At 41.0% G+C, this 19197-nt stretch overlaps 1 protein-coding gene and 1 long non-coding RNA gene across 5 annotated transcripts in view; one reads left to right on the top strand and one right to left on the bottom strand.

The window, feature by feature from the left end:
* Positions 1-9486, bottom strand: part of LOC116515640 — a 59469-nt gene extending 49983 nt beyond the window's left edge. The window contains exon 1 of one of the 3 annotated variants that reach the window (XR_004256269.1): positions 9403-9486. This is a non-coding gene — a long non-coding RNA (uncharacterized LOC116515640). Of the gene's footprint in view, positions 1-7040; positions 7677-9402 lie in introns of those variants that run through there. The other 2 variants (XR_004256270.1, XR_004256268.1) reach the window with 2 other exon arrangements.
* ZFP36L1 (ZFP36 ring finger protein like 1) lies at positions 8423-13328 on the top strand. Of its 2 annotated transcripts, none has more exons than XM_032227746.1 (2): positions 8423-8654; positions 10727-13328. In XM_032227746.1, exons 1-2 carry the CDS (start codon positions 8598-8600, stop codon positions 11681-11683), a joined length of 1014 nt encoding a protein of 337 aa, XP_032083637.1. In that variant the 5' UTR covers positions 8423-8597; the 3' UTR covers positions 11684-13328. The 2 variants fall into 2 exon arrangements, with proteins under 2 accessions (XP_032083637.1, XP_032083645.1); XM_032227754.1 differs by lacking the exon at positions 8423-8654 and adding an exon at positions 9771-9913.
* Positions 13329-19197: the final 5869 nt, after the last annotated feature.

Below are 19197 nucleotides of genomic sequence, written 5' to 3'. Positions count from 1 at the left end.
CAACCCCAAGAATGCAGTAGCACCCACATGTCAAGAAAACTGCATTGGCTATATTTTTGCTCTGCATATGACACTTTCCCTTGGTCCAAATCCAGCTGGGGAGAATGAATACAATAGGCTGGAACTAATGATGATGGCCAAATTGTTCTCATCTGTCCTTTCTTATGAGGCATCTAAGACTTCCTACATGGCTTTGGCAAATGGTAGTTATTAATGGAAACATTAGAAACTGCAGAATACATAAATCCATTTCCCCCCAAATTGGTGCCTTTCAGTTTCCACAATCACTATACTGTCCTTTGCATTAGCTAGTAATTATGGAGATGGAAGGGCATCAGGTCAGGGAAAAATAAATTAAACCCCTGGAACAAACCAGCTTGCAGACCATGAAAACCAGAAAGGCAGACACAAAAACTTCAAAAAGGTGTTACTTATAATGCGACACAAGTAGCGCATTATTAAACAAGAAAGAAGTAATATTATTCTCATTCAATTTACTTAATTTGAATTCAAATTACATATTGCATTCTTGTAAAACTAGAGTAACCATGGTTAACGTAAGGAAATTTTCATTCAAGTGCAAATGTTTTAACTTTTGGATTTTAAAAATGGGAAGATAATGTTTGCAATAGATATTTTATATATTTATTTCCCTTTCAACCGCATGTCAATCTTGTTGTTTGAAAATATCTTTTGTAGACTGTATGTGGACTTTGAGGGCACTCCAGATCATACCTGTTGATATCATTTCAGTAATTATAGTTGTATTGCTATAATAAAAAAACGCTACTGTAACACACCAGTCTTTTTCCTCGCAAGGCATCATTCAGTTGTACTATGACCAAAGCTCTCAAAATTTATTGCCAGCTGTTCCCTTCCATTACTTACATGTATGAGTGCTTCTGCTGGAAAGATTGGAGACCCAGTGTGGTATATGGTGTGATATCTGGTGGAACCGAGAAGTGTTAAAAGAGTTTCCAGACATTCTTGCGCCTGTCAGGCTAGACTATTAAAACTGTTCTTTATCCCTGCTGTCTTTCATTAACATCTCCCTTTATAATCCCCCTTATATAGATAAAGGAATAAACCTCATTTAAGTTATGATTTCTTTATATATTGATAATCGTCCAGTACTTTGATTCAACTAAATAGTGTGGGAGGCGCACTTTTAAGAAAAATGCATGTAGTTTTTCCAAGTCTCTGTCATTGGCTGGGACATTGCATCAAAGTGCTCCTCTCCTTTCTGGTATCCTTGTGCCCCATTGCATACCACCAATGTATGTTTGTTTCCAAATTGGCTATTTCTGTCCACTCATTTCTCTGGCAAAGCATTTTAAATGTTGCAGCAAAATAAATTTTCCACCAAACCTTGAATTCTAGTTAATACAATTGATGTTTAAAAACAAGGAAACATTTTAAACATCTTACCATATAGAAAGTCATAAACTGTTGGGTTACTATTTCCACTGGAACATATTACACCCCTTTCTGTTCTTTATTTGATCAATTAACCACATTTTCCCTTGTGTATTTTGTGATGAGACTCTAACTTCAGTGCTTAGTATATGGTTCAACCTCTCATATAAACCCCAATAGGTTAATTCCATGACTCATGATTAATTTAAACATGGATAAGAATTCCATGTAAACATGGTCTGTTCATCTGTTATTGTGGAGAAATGACTCCAGAATTGCTTTGTAAAGGGTGTGTCTTGGAATTATGTTCTAATCCTAATGTTCTAATCCTATTGCCTAAAATTATTGCCACTTAATGCTGCCAAACAATTACTGTATTTGCAAACCTTAATTTATGAAGTGTTATCCACGTAATACAAAAAATTGGTTCCCAAAAGGAACATATTTTGCCCTTTTAAGTTTTTTTCTTTCTTTCTTTTTTCTTTCAAAACAACACCTCTGCAGTTTCCATCACTATCTTCTTGTAACCACTATAACTTGTTTCACAGTTTGGTTATACAGCTTATCAGACCATCAACCTTTTCAGTTACTATCATTGTCCTTCCAATACTGCCCCCTCCACAGTATTTATCCTTTGAATTTAAAATCTTTATAAAGTATTATATAAAATAAGTAAGCTGTTAAATGCTACACCTGCGCTCTCCATTATCATGCAACAGAAGCTAACAGGGCTTCTAAAATGTTGGCTCAGAGCATAAGAACTGGGAAAGATTCAATGTCAGTTTTCCTAAGTGATTGTTACTGGTATCAGTTAGGTAGCCATTTATTTGTTTCATTTATATGTTCGCCACATACAAACAGTCCTAAATCTTTACACCTGGGCTTTCCTTTCCATTACATTGCTGTAACGAATATACATTAAGCCAATGCAATTCCTCTGACCAGAGTTCTTCAGAATGTGCAAGAACACGTACAAAGAATCTGTTTTCAAACTGTTAAAGGCGGCCTTATCTTAAGAGTCTCATGTGGTTGCTTCGGAAGCTGCTTCCAGCTGCGTAATACGTGTGTATTCATGCACAGCCACTCAGCTCTCCTTTTTTCTCAGCATGCAGAAAACACCCAGGGGCAGCTTCTGAAACAGCCACACGATCCTGGAAAAAAGAGGTCCCTGAGTTCTCTCTGCATGCTGGGAAAAGTGAAGCTGTACATGCACATACATGCAGAGACAGTTGAAAAGAGCTTCCAAAGCAACCAAAGCAGCCTTTGAAAAAATGTGGCCACTTTATTAATCTAAAGAGATGCTTCGTATGCATTCCTGCATGTTCCAAGCCAGTCTGTTGAAGGGCTTGCATTTATCATTTGTACACCTATGTATTTTATTTAAATGATATGTAATTTTATTTTCTATACAATTTGCCTCCTAGAAATGTAGACAAATATATCATGCAATCATGAAAAATTGTCACAATTTATTGCTGGAGGGGTGTGTGGGAGTGGAGTCTTATGGCTTACCTACAGGCATTTTTCTAAACACTGTGGCATAAAGTAAAAATTTAAGAACCAGTTTCTGGTGGCTTAATATGCAATTGAAAGTCTTGCCAAACTTTTTGCCTTTTACATTTGTTTGATAAAAGCACCCATAATTCCCAGCTAGATCTTCCAGCTTCCTGGAAATTGGTGAGTCCTCTTACTATCAGCTGGCTTAAGAACATCATTTGTTATGAGGTCATCTAATCTGTTCTTCTTTGATACTTTTGTATTATTCACAGGTGTTAAGTCAACATAATTACAACACATGCTTTTTCTATATTCTTCCAAAAATGACCCGGTTGACTCAGTACCTCCTGACATATTTGTAATGCTTGACTCACAGAAATGTAGCAACGTAAGAGAAATGGGCACTTTCCAGAGATACAACATGCCTGAAACATGAACATTTAAAGAAGTCTAATGAAAATCTAAACAGGCTGTATGCATCAGGTAGGTTTTTCTCTCTTTGCATCATGCTAAATGAACAGATATTGGCTGGTTAAGTAGAAGTTGAAATCCAGAAAGTATTATTTCTTCCCAAATTGTAAGGCACCCGCAAATATTTTTCTTGAGGATGCCCTTCCTGCTGCATTAATTCTGGACCTTTTTCAATTATGCTTTAATTTGAGAATGTCTTGTCTTTGCCATTACGGTGCACAGGTCTTTCAAGCACCAAGCAAAACCGTAGCTTTTCATGACCAACTTTCCCTTGTGGTTTAGTTAAGTGAGTCTTCAAATGGCCCAGCACGTTTCTTTGTTCAAAATGCAAGACAAAGCCTTGCCACAAACATTATCTTGGGAGAAATTCATCAGGACCATCTCTGTTATTTTATTCAGGTTAGCAGGAAATATCTGCTGTATAAATTACAAAATAATCAGAGGCAGGACACTTACATAAGTACCTCTTGTCCCCCAAATTCATAGGCACCTGCAGACTTGGGGGCATGGAAAACAAAAGAAAAAGAATCTCATCTATCATGGGGTACTTAAAAGGCAAAATCATTTATATTACCCTGTTCTGTAATGGTTGCTCTACCCCTACATACATCGCTTCTCCCTCTTACTTCCCTCCCCCTTAAGGACACACATGGAAGTTTCCTATGCCAATATTAGGGTAACCAAGTCTCTGCCCCAGGATGTAACTTCAATTTGTAAAGAACTTTCCAGCTAAACACTATCTTTTTTCTGCCAATCCTTTTATTATTCTTGGGAATTTTCTTTCTTTCTTTTCTATGTTCAATGGATATTCAGATTGCTCACTGTCATCTTTACACTTTCACCCCTGCAGACAAATTCCTGGTCTGGAAAGGCCTCCTGTGTTACAATGGCTGAACTTCCTCTAACTCTAAACTTTTCAGCTCTACATACCGTTTCCCTGAGAATAAGAACTTCCCAGATAATAAGCCCAATCGGGCTTTTGAGTGCATGTGCTAAAATTAAGCCCTCCCCAAAAATACTGCAACACAGTAGCATACATGAGGTGACCACACTTGCCGCCTCCTGCACCTCAAAAATAATATCTCCCCAAAAATAAGGCCAAGCACTTATTTCGGGGGTCAAAAGAAAATAAGACCCTGTCTTATTTTTGGGGAAACATGGTACTACTTTATTGGGAACTCTTCAGAAACTCCACTCCTGTTGCTTTTACAGTTGGGCTTCTGGGCTGGGACAGAGGTAATTCACTGAAGCAGCTGATCATATTCTTTTATTAGTGCCTCCACTATGAGACCTGAGTATTGCAGAAATATTTTCATTTACTTTAGGAATTTACTCCAGCATGATATATTGTAACTCCTGGACTCTCTTAAGGAAGCTCGTTCATTGTTATCTTTAGCATTTTGCACCCAATTGAAGTTTCAATGGGTTTTTTGAAGTTAAGATCATTGGAAATGCTTATCATTTTTGTGACATAAGATTTATAATATGGAGATTCCAATGGATCATCAAATCAAATATTTAGAGAGCCAGATTAAGAAGAGCCAGTTTGGTGCATGGTAATAGTTATAGCATCAGATTAAAACTGGGAGACTATGAGCTCTAGTGCTGCCTTAGGCAGAAAGCCAGCTGGGTAATCGTGGGCAAGTCACACTCTCTCAGTCCTAGACAGGAAGCAATGTCTTTAACATTGTAAGTCATCAAGAGTCACCACATGGTTAAGATGGGCAGCAAATAAATTAAATATAAATAAATGGCAAAACACTTCTGAAATCTTGCCAAGAAAGGTATAGGCCCTACTCCAGGCAATTGTCAAGAGTCAAAAACTGATTTGAAGGTGCAATCATAGGATTTATTAAGAGAAAGACTTAAAACAGGGTTTGTGATAAATTATCAAATCAGTTTTTAAAGATACAATCCAAGCAAAAATTTTAGACATCACTTTCACTACTGAAATTAATTTCTCGAGATTTCTTAGAAACCATTCAAACCCAAGTAACAGAAATTAGAAGTCTTCCTTCTAAACCAGTTCAGGAATCTCTGGAGCCAGTTTACCCTTGCAAATAACTATTTTAAAGGGCTAACTACTGATGAAACCTACTAATGTAGTCAAGTCTATTTCATATTTGTTACAAACTGCAAGCTTTATGCCCTATGCCAAAGTCATGCTTGCTCTATCCAAGTCACAATTTGTTCTACAATTGAGATAACTATACAGCTGTTGTTATTGTACAACCACAGTACAAACCCTTTTGTGACAACATTTACACTCCTCGGTATTATCATGTAGATACCAATAGTGCTTACTTCTGCATTAATGCTGTCAAGCTACGAACACTACTTAAGTGCTCCTGTGGGGGGCCACCAAGTAGTATTAAACAGCTGAGGAAGGGGCTTGCAGAAGTATTCATTTGCCAGACTGAAACAAACAGGGAGGAAGTCAGAAGATGTATTTGATGACATTCCTGTCTTCACAGAACTGACATTTAACAGAATTCATGCTTTCTTGAAAGTTTATCACGTTTTAGAAATCAGTGCAGAAGAACATTCTTACACAGAAGCAAGAGCCACTGCATTCCGAGAATGTATTTCTGAACAAACTTCTCTTTTTCTGTTAAAGTCTTCAAACAGAAATATTGTAATTGGATTGTAAAACTCTGGATGGCTGTATTTTCTGTATTTCTTCACAGCTAGTTCTCATCTGGATTTTTGCAGTTCAGGCATGATAGACACTATATTGCCAAAAGTATTCGCTCTGATTATGTGGATGGGTGAGCGAATACTTTTGACAATATAGTGTATATTTTGAGGGTTGGGGTACAAGGTTTTAACTTTTCAATCAAGTTTTTGCTCTAGAAAATATACTTTTTCCCCCCCTTTACCAATGCTGTAAAGCAAAACATTTTGGCATCACTGGTTCTACTCATTTTCTAGAGTCACCAAAATAAGTCTGGCATCTGTACATTCCAAAAGGGAAGGATCCCTTCCGAGTTTCTTTCTCATTTTCTGTAAATCTTTATTTGAAGGGTTTCCTCAGCATAGAGTTAAATTCAGTGTCCAGCTTCTCCTGCACCTGTTGAATATTGTAAATATTTTCCAACATAACAAAAACTAAAAATTAAATCATGTTCTTGCCAAATGGAAAGTGAGGGGGGAAACGACTGTGAAATCCCCAAAGGCCGATATCCTCACACAGTACCTCAAACAGTAAGAAGCAACCCATGTTTTGAGACACTGAAATAGGGGAGGGGTTCGTCCCCAGCACTTATACACTTGCAATGAGACAGAAAGAGGGAAGGCTGCAGAGGGAAGGGGAAAAAGGCAACGCCTGAGTATGTATCGAGGCAGTCGAATTAAAATCAAAGCGGAGATGCAAGCCGGCCTAAGGCGGGAAGCTTTGGGGCGATGGAAAATGGAGATACAACCTGCACTATGTACACATGCTTCAGACATACCCGGGAGAGGGGGCGGAGGGAGGAAACCAAAATGGTGCGCTCGAGAGGCGAGCGCGAAAATGTGGCTTAGCAAGTGGCCTCATTACGCGGCGATGGAAACTGCACTCACGGCGCCGCGTTTCCTAACAGGCCGAGAGCTCTGAAGTGTTGTGCCGCAATCGCCTCTGGAGGTGAGGTCACATGGAAAGAGGAAGGAAATATTACCAGCTCCGCTTCGGTCCACCACCCAGCCCTTTCTTCCACAACTTGAAAGACTGCGCGGGGGGGGGGGGGGGCGAATTCAAGCCGACGTCCTTCCCCTCCCAGATGCAAATCGCGGTGTCAGTCACGTTCCGATGCATGTGTCCCTTTCCCCAACTCGAATCGCGCCAAAAGTTAAGGAACAAAACTCGACTCGGTCGGGAAAACTATCCGACATAATACTCCACTAAAAAAGCGGAGGGAAGGCCAGAGATTTTTTTTTTAAATGCAACCACTGGAAAGTCTGCTATTCAAATGAACACGAAAGCACTTTTTTTTAAAAAGTAAGCGCCCTTTGCAGAAACGCACGTTAGCAATGTGGCAATAGAAGAATATCTGTAAACACTGCAAGGGGGGGGGACGACACAAAAACTCCACAAGTCATTTTTCCAGCAGGAATTTGGACAAAATGGTTCGTGGAATTTTCTCGAAATCTTTCCTCCCAAACTTGACCGCAGTATTTTTTTTTACAATTACAACGCACACAAAACGTTTCCGGCGCCAGACTTTTTAAAGAATTAACTTATATTAATTTTTTAAAAAAATAGTTGCGGGCGAGGGGAAAGAGACTCGATTTTACTTTTAAGTCTAGTCGCTTCTTCATACCATGGTCGGCGCTTAGAAACGCACGCGAGTTCCTGATTTTTAATGTTCTGATCCTATCGAGATGCATGAAGCCCTCCTTCCTTGCTTTGACCACGACCTATTTCAGAATAAATGCGTTTAGAAAGTAAGCGCGGAGCCGGCACCCATTCTTGCTTTGCTTACTCGGAAGCAAGTTCCCGGGGGGATTCATCTAGCCTTGGATCCCTTAAAAGATGGGCGTCCAGCACCCCCGGTCTAGCAATCACAAAAAAACCAAGTCCTCTCAGCAGCGGGGGGAGAGGACCCGAGGAAAGTGAAAGAGGCCAAACTTTTGCCTGAGCCCTCGCGCCCGCTCACAAGCCCTATAAAACTTCTCAAGGAAACAATTGATCCCGCCTTAAGTAGAGGGAGGAGGGGAGCCGCCGCATCGGGTGCAGCGAATAGCGTCACGTTACATTCAAGTCCCGACAAAAGAGGCTTAACTAGCCCTTCCTTCGCCGCCTAATTAGAGGTAACTTGTACAAACACTACTCTCTTCAAAACTCCCCCCCCCCAAATTAAAAACAAGAGCTTCGAGGCCCTCCCCTTTCTTTCCACCCCTCCCTTTCCCCCGCCCCCCCAAGGGCTCTCGGTAGGTTTGACCCCACTGGGTGATCCCCCTCTTCCTTCGTCGCCGAGCTCCCTCCGCCTCTCATTTAAATGAAGTTAGGACTCCTCCCACGGCGTAAGAGCTGAAACTTTATAAATCGAGCTTTTTGGTAAGTTCTTCTGGAAGGAACGAGAAAGGGGAATTGTTGGAGCTGGAGGGGGCAAAAGGGAGTCCGTCCCAGGGAAACTGGAGGCTGTGCCTTTACAACACTGAATCATTTTGTTTTTCTTTAAAAGAGTTACTCCAATTTTTTTTTTTAATTCCTCTTTTTACTACGGTAGTTGAAGATGTCTACAGCCCTCGTGTCTCCAACAATCTTCGACTTGAGTGAAGTTTTATGCAAAGTAAGTTAACGTCCCGCATTCTCTTCTAAAACTTTTTAAATAAAGCTTTTGTTCCGATTTTGCTTCGGGAGAGTAAACATCTCGTTCTACATCTAATGCCCTCTTGCCTTTTCCCCCTCCAAATTCGGCATGTTTTTTTTAAAAAGTTGGAGAGGACGTTAAAAAACAGGATAAGATGTATTTTTGGCCTTAATAACCGCTCTGAGAGTTGAGAAGGTACTTGGGAAAGTTATTTAGTGAGCCCCAAATCTTAGTTGAATTGTTGTAGCGCTAAGTCTTTCTGTGGGTGGGTGAGGAAGTGTTTTACATATGACTTTGAGTAGTTCTGCTTCTTGTTTTACCCCACACTCCCTTGAATTATTTAGAGAAATTATTTCGAGATTTTAAAAATTGAACGTCTCCTAGGATTTCGCCCCTCCTTTTTTCCCCCAAACAAGTTTGGAATGGCTACGCCATTCACCCGAAAAGTTCGGGAAAGTTTTCCCATTTAAAAAAAAAGTTGCATTGTTAAACTGGGTGCGAAGTAGTAGATTTTGGTGGAAGAGTCTCCCCTTCATCCTAAATTCGGTACTTGGGACTAAGGCGTGTTTCCTCTCGGCCGCCCCCCCTCCCCCTTTCCTCCCCATGTGATGGAATGCAACAAAGCCACATTTTGCAACCCCTTTGCAGCCCATTTGTGCTCGTGTTCTGGGATTCATGGGGGTCGCTTTGTGTCCTGCTTTGGAAAAGTTTGCTGGGATTTACTTACTCGGCTGCAAACCACGTTTGTTCGGGGGGGGGGAGTAAGATGGCTGTTGCCACGAAATTCCCGCAAGCTTGGTGCGCCGCTGCTTCACGCTTATGGTCTCGGCTTGCTGGAAAGGGAACTAGAGCCGTGCGTGATGGGCGACGGGAAGGTGGGGGGGAGGGAGGGAGGTTCTGGCTTTCAGGCTTTTGCAAAATATCGTTTACAGGCTAGTCACCCCGCCCCCTCCCGCCTCCCCGGTTTCTGCCTTGCTTACTTAGCTCGCTGTTTCTGCAGTTTGCTTTTCTTATCTCTCAGCCCACTCAATGTGGCTACGTTTTTCTCGTTCTCGCTAGCTTATCTTTGTTTAGCCGAAGTCGCTGGGTGTATGCATTTCTTAAGTTTGTGAAGAGTTGTTGATTGCTTTGGTGTGTAAGGCGGTGGGAAGAAAAGCCAGTGACTTCCTCAATTTTTGAGAGACGGATTCCACAACTTGGGCTTCTGCGTCCTTTGCTGTTGCTAACCGCTTGCAAAAGTGAGCAGCGTGGGAGTTGTTCTGCATTTAGTTTCCCTGTTTTTTTGTTAAACGTTTATAATATAGACGCAAAATCGGTTTGGAAATAAAAGTTGTTTTAGGATGAGATCACATGTACCCAAACTAAAAGTTGCTTGAACTTTTTAAAGATCCCTCTAGGGTCAGAAAACTTAACTGGAAAGGAATTTTTAGAGCTAAGCAGTCATGTATGAATCATATGAACTGTAATTTCTTTGCACAAAGTGAGGTGGCACAATGATACTAATTGTGAAATCTTAACTAACAAATCTTGCATAGGTTCTCCTCAGCAAGAATTACATTTAGGGTTCTTGGAAAAATAGACTTGAAAGTACTGGTGGAAAAGATCTGGTTCTTCCTCTCTAGAGGTTTGGGGAGGAATTGTGTTAAAGTGAAGTTCAGCTCTTGTGCATAAATTAAGGAAGTCTACAGCCAGTATTCAGGGAGAAGTACTATGGTATAATGGTCAGATTATGGCTAATGCTTCTGCCTATTGTATGGTGATACACCTTTGTGTAGGCCAAATCAAAATGTGTTTCATTGATACAGTAAATATGAACCTGTGGGAAAGCCATTGAAAATATGAGTTGTTTGCTGCTTCATGGCTTGTGATTAATGGCGTGTGCATCCTACAGTTTGACCTGTTTGGCACAGAAGAGAGCTTTAGTCATTTTACTGTTGACAAATCAGTTGTGCAGCTGTGGAAAAAGGGTAGTAGAATGGTCAGGTTTAAGGGTATAAACAAGTCAAGCTGAAAGCTGGATTGCTGACTGCTTTTTTACTTCCTCCTTCCAGAGTAACAAGATGCTGAATTACGGCCCCTCTGCTGCTGGAGGGTGTCTTTTGGACAGGAAGGCGGTAGGAACTCCGGCTGGCGGGGGTTTCCCCAGGAGGCATTCTGTCACCCTGCCCAATTCTAAGTTCCATCAGACCCATCTCCTAAACGGCCTTAAGGGAGAGCCAGGCCCAGCCTTGGGGCCCAGGGAGAACCGCTTTCGAGACCGCTCTTTCTCTGAAGGTGGAGAGCGCCTGCTTCAGCAAAAGCAGCCCGGTGGGCAAGCCAACTCAAGCCGCTACAAGACGGAGCTCTGCCGCCCATTTGAGGAGAATGGGACCTGCAAATACGGAGACAAATGCCAGTTTGCTCACGGCATCCATGAGCTGCGAAATTTGACCCGCCATCCCAAGTACAAGACGGAGCTCTGTCGCACTTTCCATACCATTGGCTTCTGCCCTTATGGGCCCCGCTGTCATTTCATCCACAATGCTGAGGAGCGGCGGGCTGTAGCTGGTGGCGGCCGAGAGCCTGTGATGGCTGAAAGACCCCGCCTCCAACACAGTTTCAGCTTTGCTGGCTTCCCAAGTGCTATTGCTGCCAATGGGCTGCTGGACAGCCCCACCTCAATAACCCCTCCACCGATCATAAGTGCTGATGACCTCCTGGTTTCTCCTACTCTGCCTGACTGTGCCAGCAATCCATTCACCTTCTCCAGCCAGGAGTTGACCAATCTCTTTGTTCCTAGTATGGGGATGCAGGTGCCTGGGGGGGGCTCGCCCACTGCTTTCCTTCTTAGACCCATGTCTGAGTCCCCAAATATGTTTGACTCTCCTCCGAGTCCACAGGGCTCCCTCTCTGACCAGGAAGGTTATCTGAGCAGCTCTAGCAGCAGCCACAGTGGCTCGGATTCGCCTATCCTGGACAACTCAAGACGTCTCCCCATCTTCAGCAGACTGTCCATCTCTGATGAATAATCTGGTATTGCCTTTTGGCCTCTTCCCACATGTATTACAATGTTAAGCTTGTAGCTCCCTTCCTCTCCTAAATCTCCCTTAGCATCTTTGGGTTTGATGTTAACTCCAAGCTTGTCCACCTGCCTAGAGTCCAGACACTGGCTAAAACCGCAAGTGCCAAATTACAAAAAAAAAAAGTGATAACGTTTACAAGTGTAGTGCCTTTTAATATGTTCACTGTGACTATATTACCTCTCCAGCTGCAGAGGGCACCAGCAGCATCTATAGAGCTCTGCATTTCCAGGTGTGCAGGAGGATATCTAGAACTAACAACTCCTGTCACGAGCAGTAGTTCAGATGCGGAAACCTCTTCCCCTTTGTCTTCCCTTCCTTTGCCTGTGTTCAGTAGACACGTGGCAGGTGGACATCTGTTAACATCCAGCCCCTTTCCATGTTTTATAAAGGCTTGTTGCCTGAATCAACTCAGGTCAGCCAGAAGAACAGCTGAGAATGGACAGTTCAACATGCGTGGGACTTGGTAAATGGAGAGTTAAGCCAGATGGACATTGAACGACTTGCTTTTGGTGCTACAGGTTCTCTGCATGTACATGTGACATCTTCACAAAAAGTGGGGAGGGGGAGGGGTATCTAACGGTGTTCATTCCACACATGCAAGTTCAGTGTAAACAAAGTTCCAGTAGTCATAGCTTTAATGGTTTTGCTCTAGAGTACAATAGACCTATCCATAGAGCACTCACGCCAAGCTTTTTATTTTATTTTTTCCCTGGGTTTTTAATTTTGTATAACTTCAGAAATTGGAGAGCAAATTTTGCTTGTCACTGCACAACAATATAAAGCTTATTTAACTTATCAAAACGTATTTATTGCTGAAACCTATGCTTTTTTGTTAATTTTGTTCATATTTATCTGGATGATGAATTCATAGAATATATTCTTTTATGTTTAAATTATGATCTTCCATATTAATCTTAAGATTGTGAAGTCTTTCTTTTTCCCCTCCCCCACAGTTTAATATATTATACTACAATGACATTTTTGTAACTTTACACTTTTTTGGTTATTTTATTTTTAAAAAATGAAAATTTAATTTAAAAAATGCAACAACTGTGTTCGGATTATTTATTTTAGATCGTTCCCCTTTTTGTGTCAGACTGCAAATTGAGTTCCATGTGCTTCTTTGACTTCCTTTGCCCAACAAGGCCTCTCCCAGGTGGAGTGAAATTCTGCCCATACTGAGGTTATTGGAGAATTTTGTCAAGTGACTTCAGTAGAATGCGGATTTCACTGCTGGCCTCTAGAATGTATAAGCATAAGCTGTGCTGTGAGACGATGAAAAGGAAGATTTTTTGCTTCCTTTTTTTGTAAGTATTTAAAGGAAAAAAATTACCCTTTGGTTTCAAGTGCCTGTCTAAAGACATTCCAAATGTAGTTTGTCTTTGCATTTCTGTATTCCAAGAATGGAGTGTTTCCTCTTTTAAAGGTAAACATTACTGGCACAAAGAACACATTGAATGTAATTTTTCCCATTACTGTTCACTACATTGCTTTTTCTTTCCTTTTTCCTTTGTGTGAGTTTATTTAAGAGAATCTTTTGTAACGACTGTTTGCAGTTTAAATCAATAAATCCTAAGTGTTTTTTCAAGAATTGACAGTGAAACTGGTTTTACTTGCAAAAAAAGGTAAAAGGAAGCTCCTGAGAATGAGATACTTCTTTGCCAAATCCTCTTAACATCAGATTTGCACAATTTTTTAAGAAAGCTGATGTCCCAAACATCTAAATGAAAATAAGCCAAGCTGCTGTTATTGTTGGTTTTTACTTCTGTTTGTAGAACTCTATTATAATATAGCAAATTATTTAATACCTGGAATAATTCTTAACTCAGTAGATGGGATTCCTGCTTTCAAAGCAAATTATACCTGGTGAGAAAATACAGAAGGTATACTTTAAGGCCACTTAGTTCCTCTCCAGTGGAAAAACTTGAATGGCTTGCTTGCTAATCCAAACCTTATCTCATGCTTCCAGGAATTGTTGATAATATGTCACTATTTTAGTTTGCTTTCTTTCCAAACCAAATTCCCCATAACCTCTCTTATTTGGCCAAGCTGAATGACTGCATACACACACTGGATGAAAAATTATCCTAAATATTTTAAGGAAATCCCCTCCTCCTGATAAACCTTATTACATGGGCACTCGTATTTCTAAGTACTGTTGTTCCTGTATGTCTGGGATTTATTATTTCCAGTTGTTCAGGGCAATGGCACAGCTCTCATCCAAAAGAAGAAGAAAAAAGGCAAGCTTCAAAGAGAACATAAGGCAGATTGCTTGTGCACTCAATTATTTTAGAAACGTAAAAGAGGCTGTTGCATTTTTTTTTTTTTTAGCTGTATCCTGATTTTCATTCAGGAACTTGGCCCATCTAAGCACTCCTTCACATTTTTGCCCCAGTTACATACAAGGTAGTTTGGGAAAAGAGTGAGCTTCCGTAGCTGAAAGTGGTTTTGAACTTAGGGGTTTCCCAGTCCTCACCCAACACTTTATATATTAAACTGACAAAAAGTCCAGCCTTTTAGCCTGACGTGTGTGTATGTGTGGTGGATAGGAATTCTGAGAGTTCTTTATACCTTGGCTGCAGGCCTTTGTTACTATGGCTCCATCAGAATTCCCTTCAATATGCAAGCAAGCAGGAAAAGAGAAGAAATCAGACACACAATGTTTGTTTCATAAAGTTATTGGTGCCTTTTTTTAAAAAATGCATCTAAAAATGAATAGTTCTGGTCTGATAAAAGTATTTGCTATAATAAGCCCCTTTAAAAATCTAGGCTGCATAGTTCCTTCTGATCATTAAGCCTTTTTAACAATAGGACTGAATGCATTTGGTCATGCACTCCGCCCCCTGGTCATCTACATCACTTCCATGTGAACTAAGTTAAGGGCACTCTGATGTAAGGAATGAAATACAGGGTGGATCCAGATCTACCGTATTGGATTTGGCCCAGTTTGTGCATTTCCCCAATTGAACATACTCGGATGTGGGCTGATACCTGGTGGGAAAACATCTGCAATTTATTTGTTTCTATGTACAAATAAAGTATCTGAGGATCCAGTATTTTCAAAACATTGACCAACAAATCCATCTATTAGCAGCCGTGCAGTTCAACCTTTGCAGTCTAGATTCCATAAGGAATGGAAAAATCTGGCGTGAGCTTTGCCACAAATCTTAAAAGACCAGCTCAGAAAGAACTCTGGTACTGGGGAGTTAATGTGATGGTGCAGAGATGGACAGGAGGAATAATTTAGGACAGCTGAAGGAAGTGGAAAACAAACTTGCAAATAACAGATAGGTAAGGATGATCTGTAGGTCATGAGTGTTATCATTGAATTATGAGTTAGGTAAAGAAGCAATATTGAATTATGAGTTAGGTAAAGAAGCAATGTGTGAGCTGCGACTTCCACAATGGTGGCAATATATAGCCTGACAAGAAGTGGCCATTTCTCGTCTGGTATTTTCCAAGCATGTTGACATTTCAATTTCTAGAATTTCCAATTATCGCACAAGGTGAAAGCCAATGTATTTGGTGACCTACTCTAGAAAGGGATTATTTAAAGTTGAGAAGGGGTACCTAAGCAGCTAATTGAATCTCCTTTGGCTTCAGAAACAATGCTTAAGTGGGTGGCAAAAAGAGCCTTTTATGAATAATACATGGCAGATGAGATCATGTGGCATAAAAGCTACAATACAAATTCTAACAGGCCCTAGTATGGTTTTCCAGAAAGAAATAAGTACCGTATTTTTCAGAGTATAAGACGCACCAAGACTTTGAAGAGGCAGATTTTTTTAAAAAAGTTTTTGCACTCTGCAGACCTCCCAAAAACGGCCTGTTTTTCATGAAAATGGGCCCATTTTTTGTCAAAAAAAAAAGGGCATGCTTAGCCTTTAGGAGGCTTGTAGAGTGCTCGTAAGGGCTGGGGGGGGGAAATGAGCAGAAAATGGCCCATTTTTCGCTCATTTCTGCCCTCCCCAGCCCCCCAGGAGCACTCTGGAAGCCTCCTAAAGGCTAAGCATGTCCATTTTTGCAAAGGGGGCGGGGTTTCAGGAGGCAAAAAATGTTGTATTCAGTATATAAGACGCACCCAGATTTTCACCCTCTTTTTTGAGGGGAAAAAGGTGCATCTTATACTCTGAAAAACATGGTAATATAGAGCACAAATATGTTTAGCTTGTGACGGAAGAGTAGCTTGGGAAATCTATTACTGCAGGTAGCCTTGACTTCCAACAGTTCATTTAGTGACCACTCAAAGTTACAGCATCACTGAAAAAAGTGACATGACCATTTTTCATACTTACGACTATTGCAGCATCCTCTTGGTCACCGGATCAAAATCTGGATGCTTGACAACTGGCATTCATTTGTGATGATTGCAGTGTCGTGGGATCATGCGATCACTTTTTGCGACCTGACAAGCAAAGTTAATGAGTAAATCAGACCCATTTAACAACCATGTTACTAACTTAACAGTTGCAATGATTCACTTAACTGTGGCAAGAGATTTCGTAAAATGGGGCAAAACTGACTTAACAAATGTTTTGTTTAGCAACATACATTTTGGTCTCGATTGCGGTCGTAAGTTGAGGATGACCTATATACAGTAGTTTCCCCACTCAGTTCAGGAGATAAAAGTTGGGCGTAGACGAAAGGTACAAAGTATACACTTATTTATTCATTTTCTACACTACCTATTTCCCAATGATAGAGCTTCAATCTGGTTGTGTTTCAATCCCTTACTAGAAGCTTCAGGCCTCAGGGTGAAAAAGGAAGCCAATGCCTTTATTTAAAACTACTCCTTGCAAGTCATTTCTAAAGGAAATGATGAGATAACAAAAGCATGGGGACTGTTTGCAACACATTAACCTACCACAAAAGTGTTAAACTCATGTCGCCGTGCCACATGAAGTATCATGACTTTTTTTCCTTTCGCTAAAATGGCGGTGGGCGTGGCCAGCATGTGACGCATCCGGCCCATGTTTGGTAGATTCATGATCTACCAGATCAGTTTCTTTTGCTCCTGCATCTGACTTTTTTTTAAAAAAAAATCTACAACATCGTTGTGTTTGAATGATAAGCATGCTTTACAAAGAACATGTTTTCTTAATGAAGGTTGTGTTTTAGTAATTGCCGCATCATTGGATATGAGACGATCAGCAAATAAAATTTCATAAATAATAATACCGCACCAAATTGAGAAGGAAATAAGTTCTTGTTTAGCTTCTCTGGAGAAAAGCTTTTTTTAAACTGCCATCCTGTAAGGATAATTTGACAGCAGTATATTCACATTCAAGGAGAAGCTGTTAAGCTAGAACAGAAAAAGACTGAGCTACATTTGCCTATTATCCTGTAGAGCCGTGATGGCGAACTATGGCATGCGTGCCACAGGTGCTCTCTCTGCGGGCATGCGAGCCATCGTCCCAGCTCAGCTCCACTGCGCATGTGCACATGCCTCCCACTGGCCAGCTGGTTTTCGGGTCCCTGTTGTGCATGCGTGGGAATCAGGATGCATGCGGGAGAGGCGTATATATGCATGGGGGGCAGGGTGTATGTGGGGGGGGGGTCACATGCGCATGCACAGGGGTCACACACATGGTGGGGGTTCATGGAGGGAGTAATGCATGCATGCACAGGGGGTGCACACGCATTGCATTATGGGTGTGCACTTTCAGCATTCTGTGCCGGAAAGGTTAGCCATCACTACTGTAGATCTTTAGTCCAAAGGTGAACAGGAAGAACACAAACTGTCACCATTTGTCTGAAATGTATAGGGTCTCCTGCCTGTGCAGGAGGTTGGACTACAAGACCTCCAAGGTCCCAATTCTGTTATTCTATTCTATCATTGGAAATCAGTGGCATGACTTTGGCCAGCCTTAGTATTTTATAATTTGCTGCTGGCTGTTTTTAAAAAAATGGATATTGCCATGACATGCAAGTTGAACCTGATTCATCTTTTCTGTTGTTAGGCTTTGTGGAAAGGTGGGGGAGAGTATTGACCTATTTTTCTATTATTTTTTCTATATCTTTTGGCCAAAAGCAATTGCTAAGTCTAATTTTGTCCTGTTGCCCAAGCTTTTTGTATGCTTCTTTTTTCAAAATGGTAGGAGGTCTTCTTTTCAATTGGTAATGGCACCACTGAGAAGTTCTAAAAGGCTCGGAAACCATGTTAAGGAGTTACAGAGTGACCAACCCTCTCCTAAATGAATAGGGTTCTTGATTTATATTTTTTCCATGAAACTAAAGAGGCTAGGAAGGAAACCACTGCAGCGTTTAAATACCACCAAGTGATTATGGAACATAATTCTGCAACAACAGAGGAAACAGGACTATGGGCCAGTTGCTTTCAGGCAAAATGTGGTTTATTACATTTCCTCATAGTTATAACAGAATTCCTATTTGCTCTCACAGTTTTATAAGCTAGCCTGGGCTGCACTGAATTGATTGCATTGCAAATGTTTTGAATACCACTGTTCCATCTGCATATTTTCCCCCAGTTTTTTGACACTTAAATTTTTAGGACCTGTCAGAGACTTGGAAAAAGTTTCCTTTAGGATTAAGGCTTTATAAGAATGGCAAGGCACAGAAGAGCTTTTGCTCCTTTAATGGCTGCCAGAAATTAATCTTTTAAAAAAATAGTTTCATTTTGTTTCCACTACCCTCGCCCTCTTGCTCAACACGCAGAAGTGAAACCTCCGCTTAACTGCCTCCAGATTTTTCAACTGTCTTCAACATCTGGCTACTATCTTCAGAAAAGTCTTGAGGACCAGAGGGTACCATCTGGCATTTCCTTACTTTGCTTAAATGCTGGGGAAATAATTGGAACGGCTCAAGTCAATTAAAGCAAACAAGGAAACCTATCAAAATCTCTAGGTATCAAGAGGATTGATTGTAGATGCTTTATGATAAACATTCTCTGGTTTGTTTTTTCCTATGCTAGGTTTAATTGCATGCACAGTACATTGGCAGCCTCATTCCACATTCTTCAGCAATGATGCAAGTGCAAGAGTAGTCACGATTACTTCGTACTGGGAACTTAAAGTTAGTCAAAGCTCAAGGGTGGCTTTTTTTGCTGCTAGGCTGCCTGCATTTTCCCCAACCATGCTTTGCCCTTCAGCTACACTACCACCCGACGAACAAGATACAAATCAAAGCTCTGCTAGCATTTTCTTTTTCACAACCAACCATTTGTTCTACTTCGAGGAGGTCATTGAACGGGTCTGTGCATACCGTTTCTAATTCATGTTGCTCCACCTCTCTGTGTTTCCTAGCCTTGTGCAAACCCTGAGTACTGATGAAGTCTTTGGAGAAAGGCAGGTGGAAGCAAGCCCCTCTCAACATTGATTAAGGTGCCAAAAGGTACGCAATGACTCAGCAGCAGGCTTAGGAATAGCAGTTCTGTCCATTGCTCTGCTCCATCCCTCCTCCGTGACATCCGGCGTAATCTCATCAACAGGAAATATGTCTTC

This window comes from Thamnophis elegans, chromosome 1 (genome assembly GCF_009769535.1).
Source record: "Thamnophis elegans isolate rThaEle1 chromosome 1, rThaEle1.pri, whole genome shotgun sequence".
In the NCBI taxonomy this organism is placed as follows: domain Eukaryota; kingdom Metazoa; phylum Chordata; class Lepidosauria; order Squamata; family Colubridae; genus Thamnophis; species Thamnophis elegans.
Note: the sequence above shows the minus strand (reverse complement) of the source record. Positions and strands in the feature narration are given on the sequence as shown.

Bases quoted from the DNA above. Each gene is read 5' to 3' on its own strand.
- ZFP36L1 (XM_032227746.1), top strand. From the start codon at position 8,598: ATGTCTACAGCCCTCGTGTCTCCAACAATCTTCGACTTGAGTGAAGTT. The intron at 8,655-10,726 runs GTAAGTTAACGT...TCCTCCTTCCAG, and splicing joins TGAGTGAAGTTTTATGCAAA to AGTAACAAGATGCTGAATTA.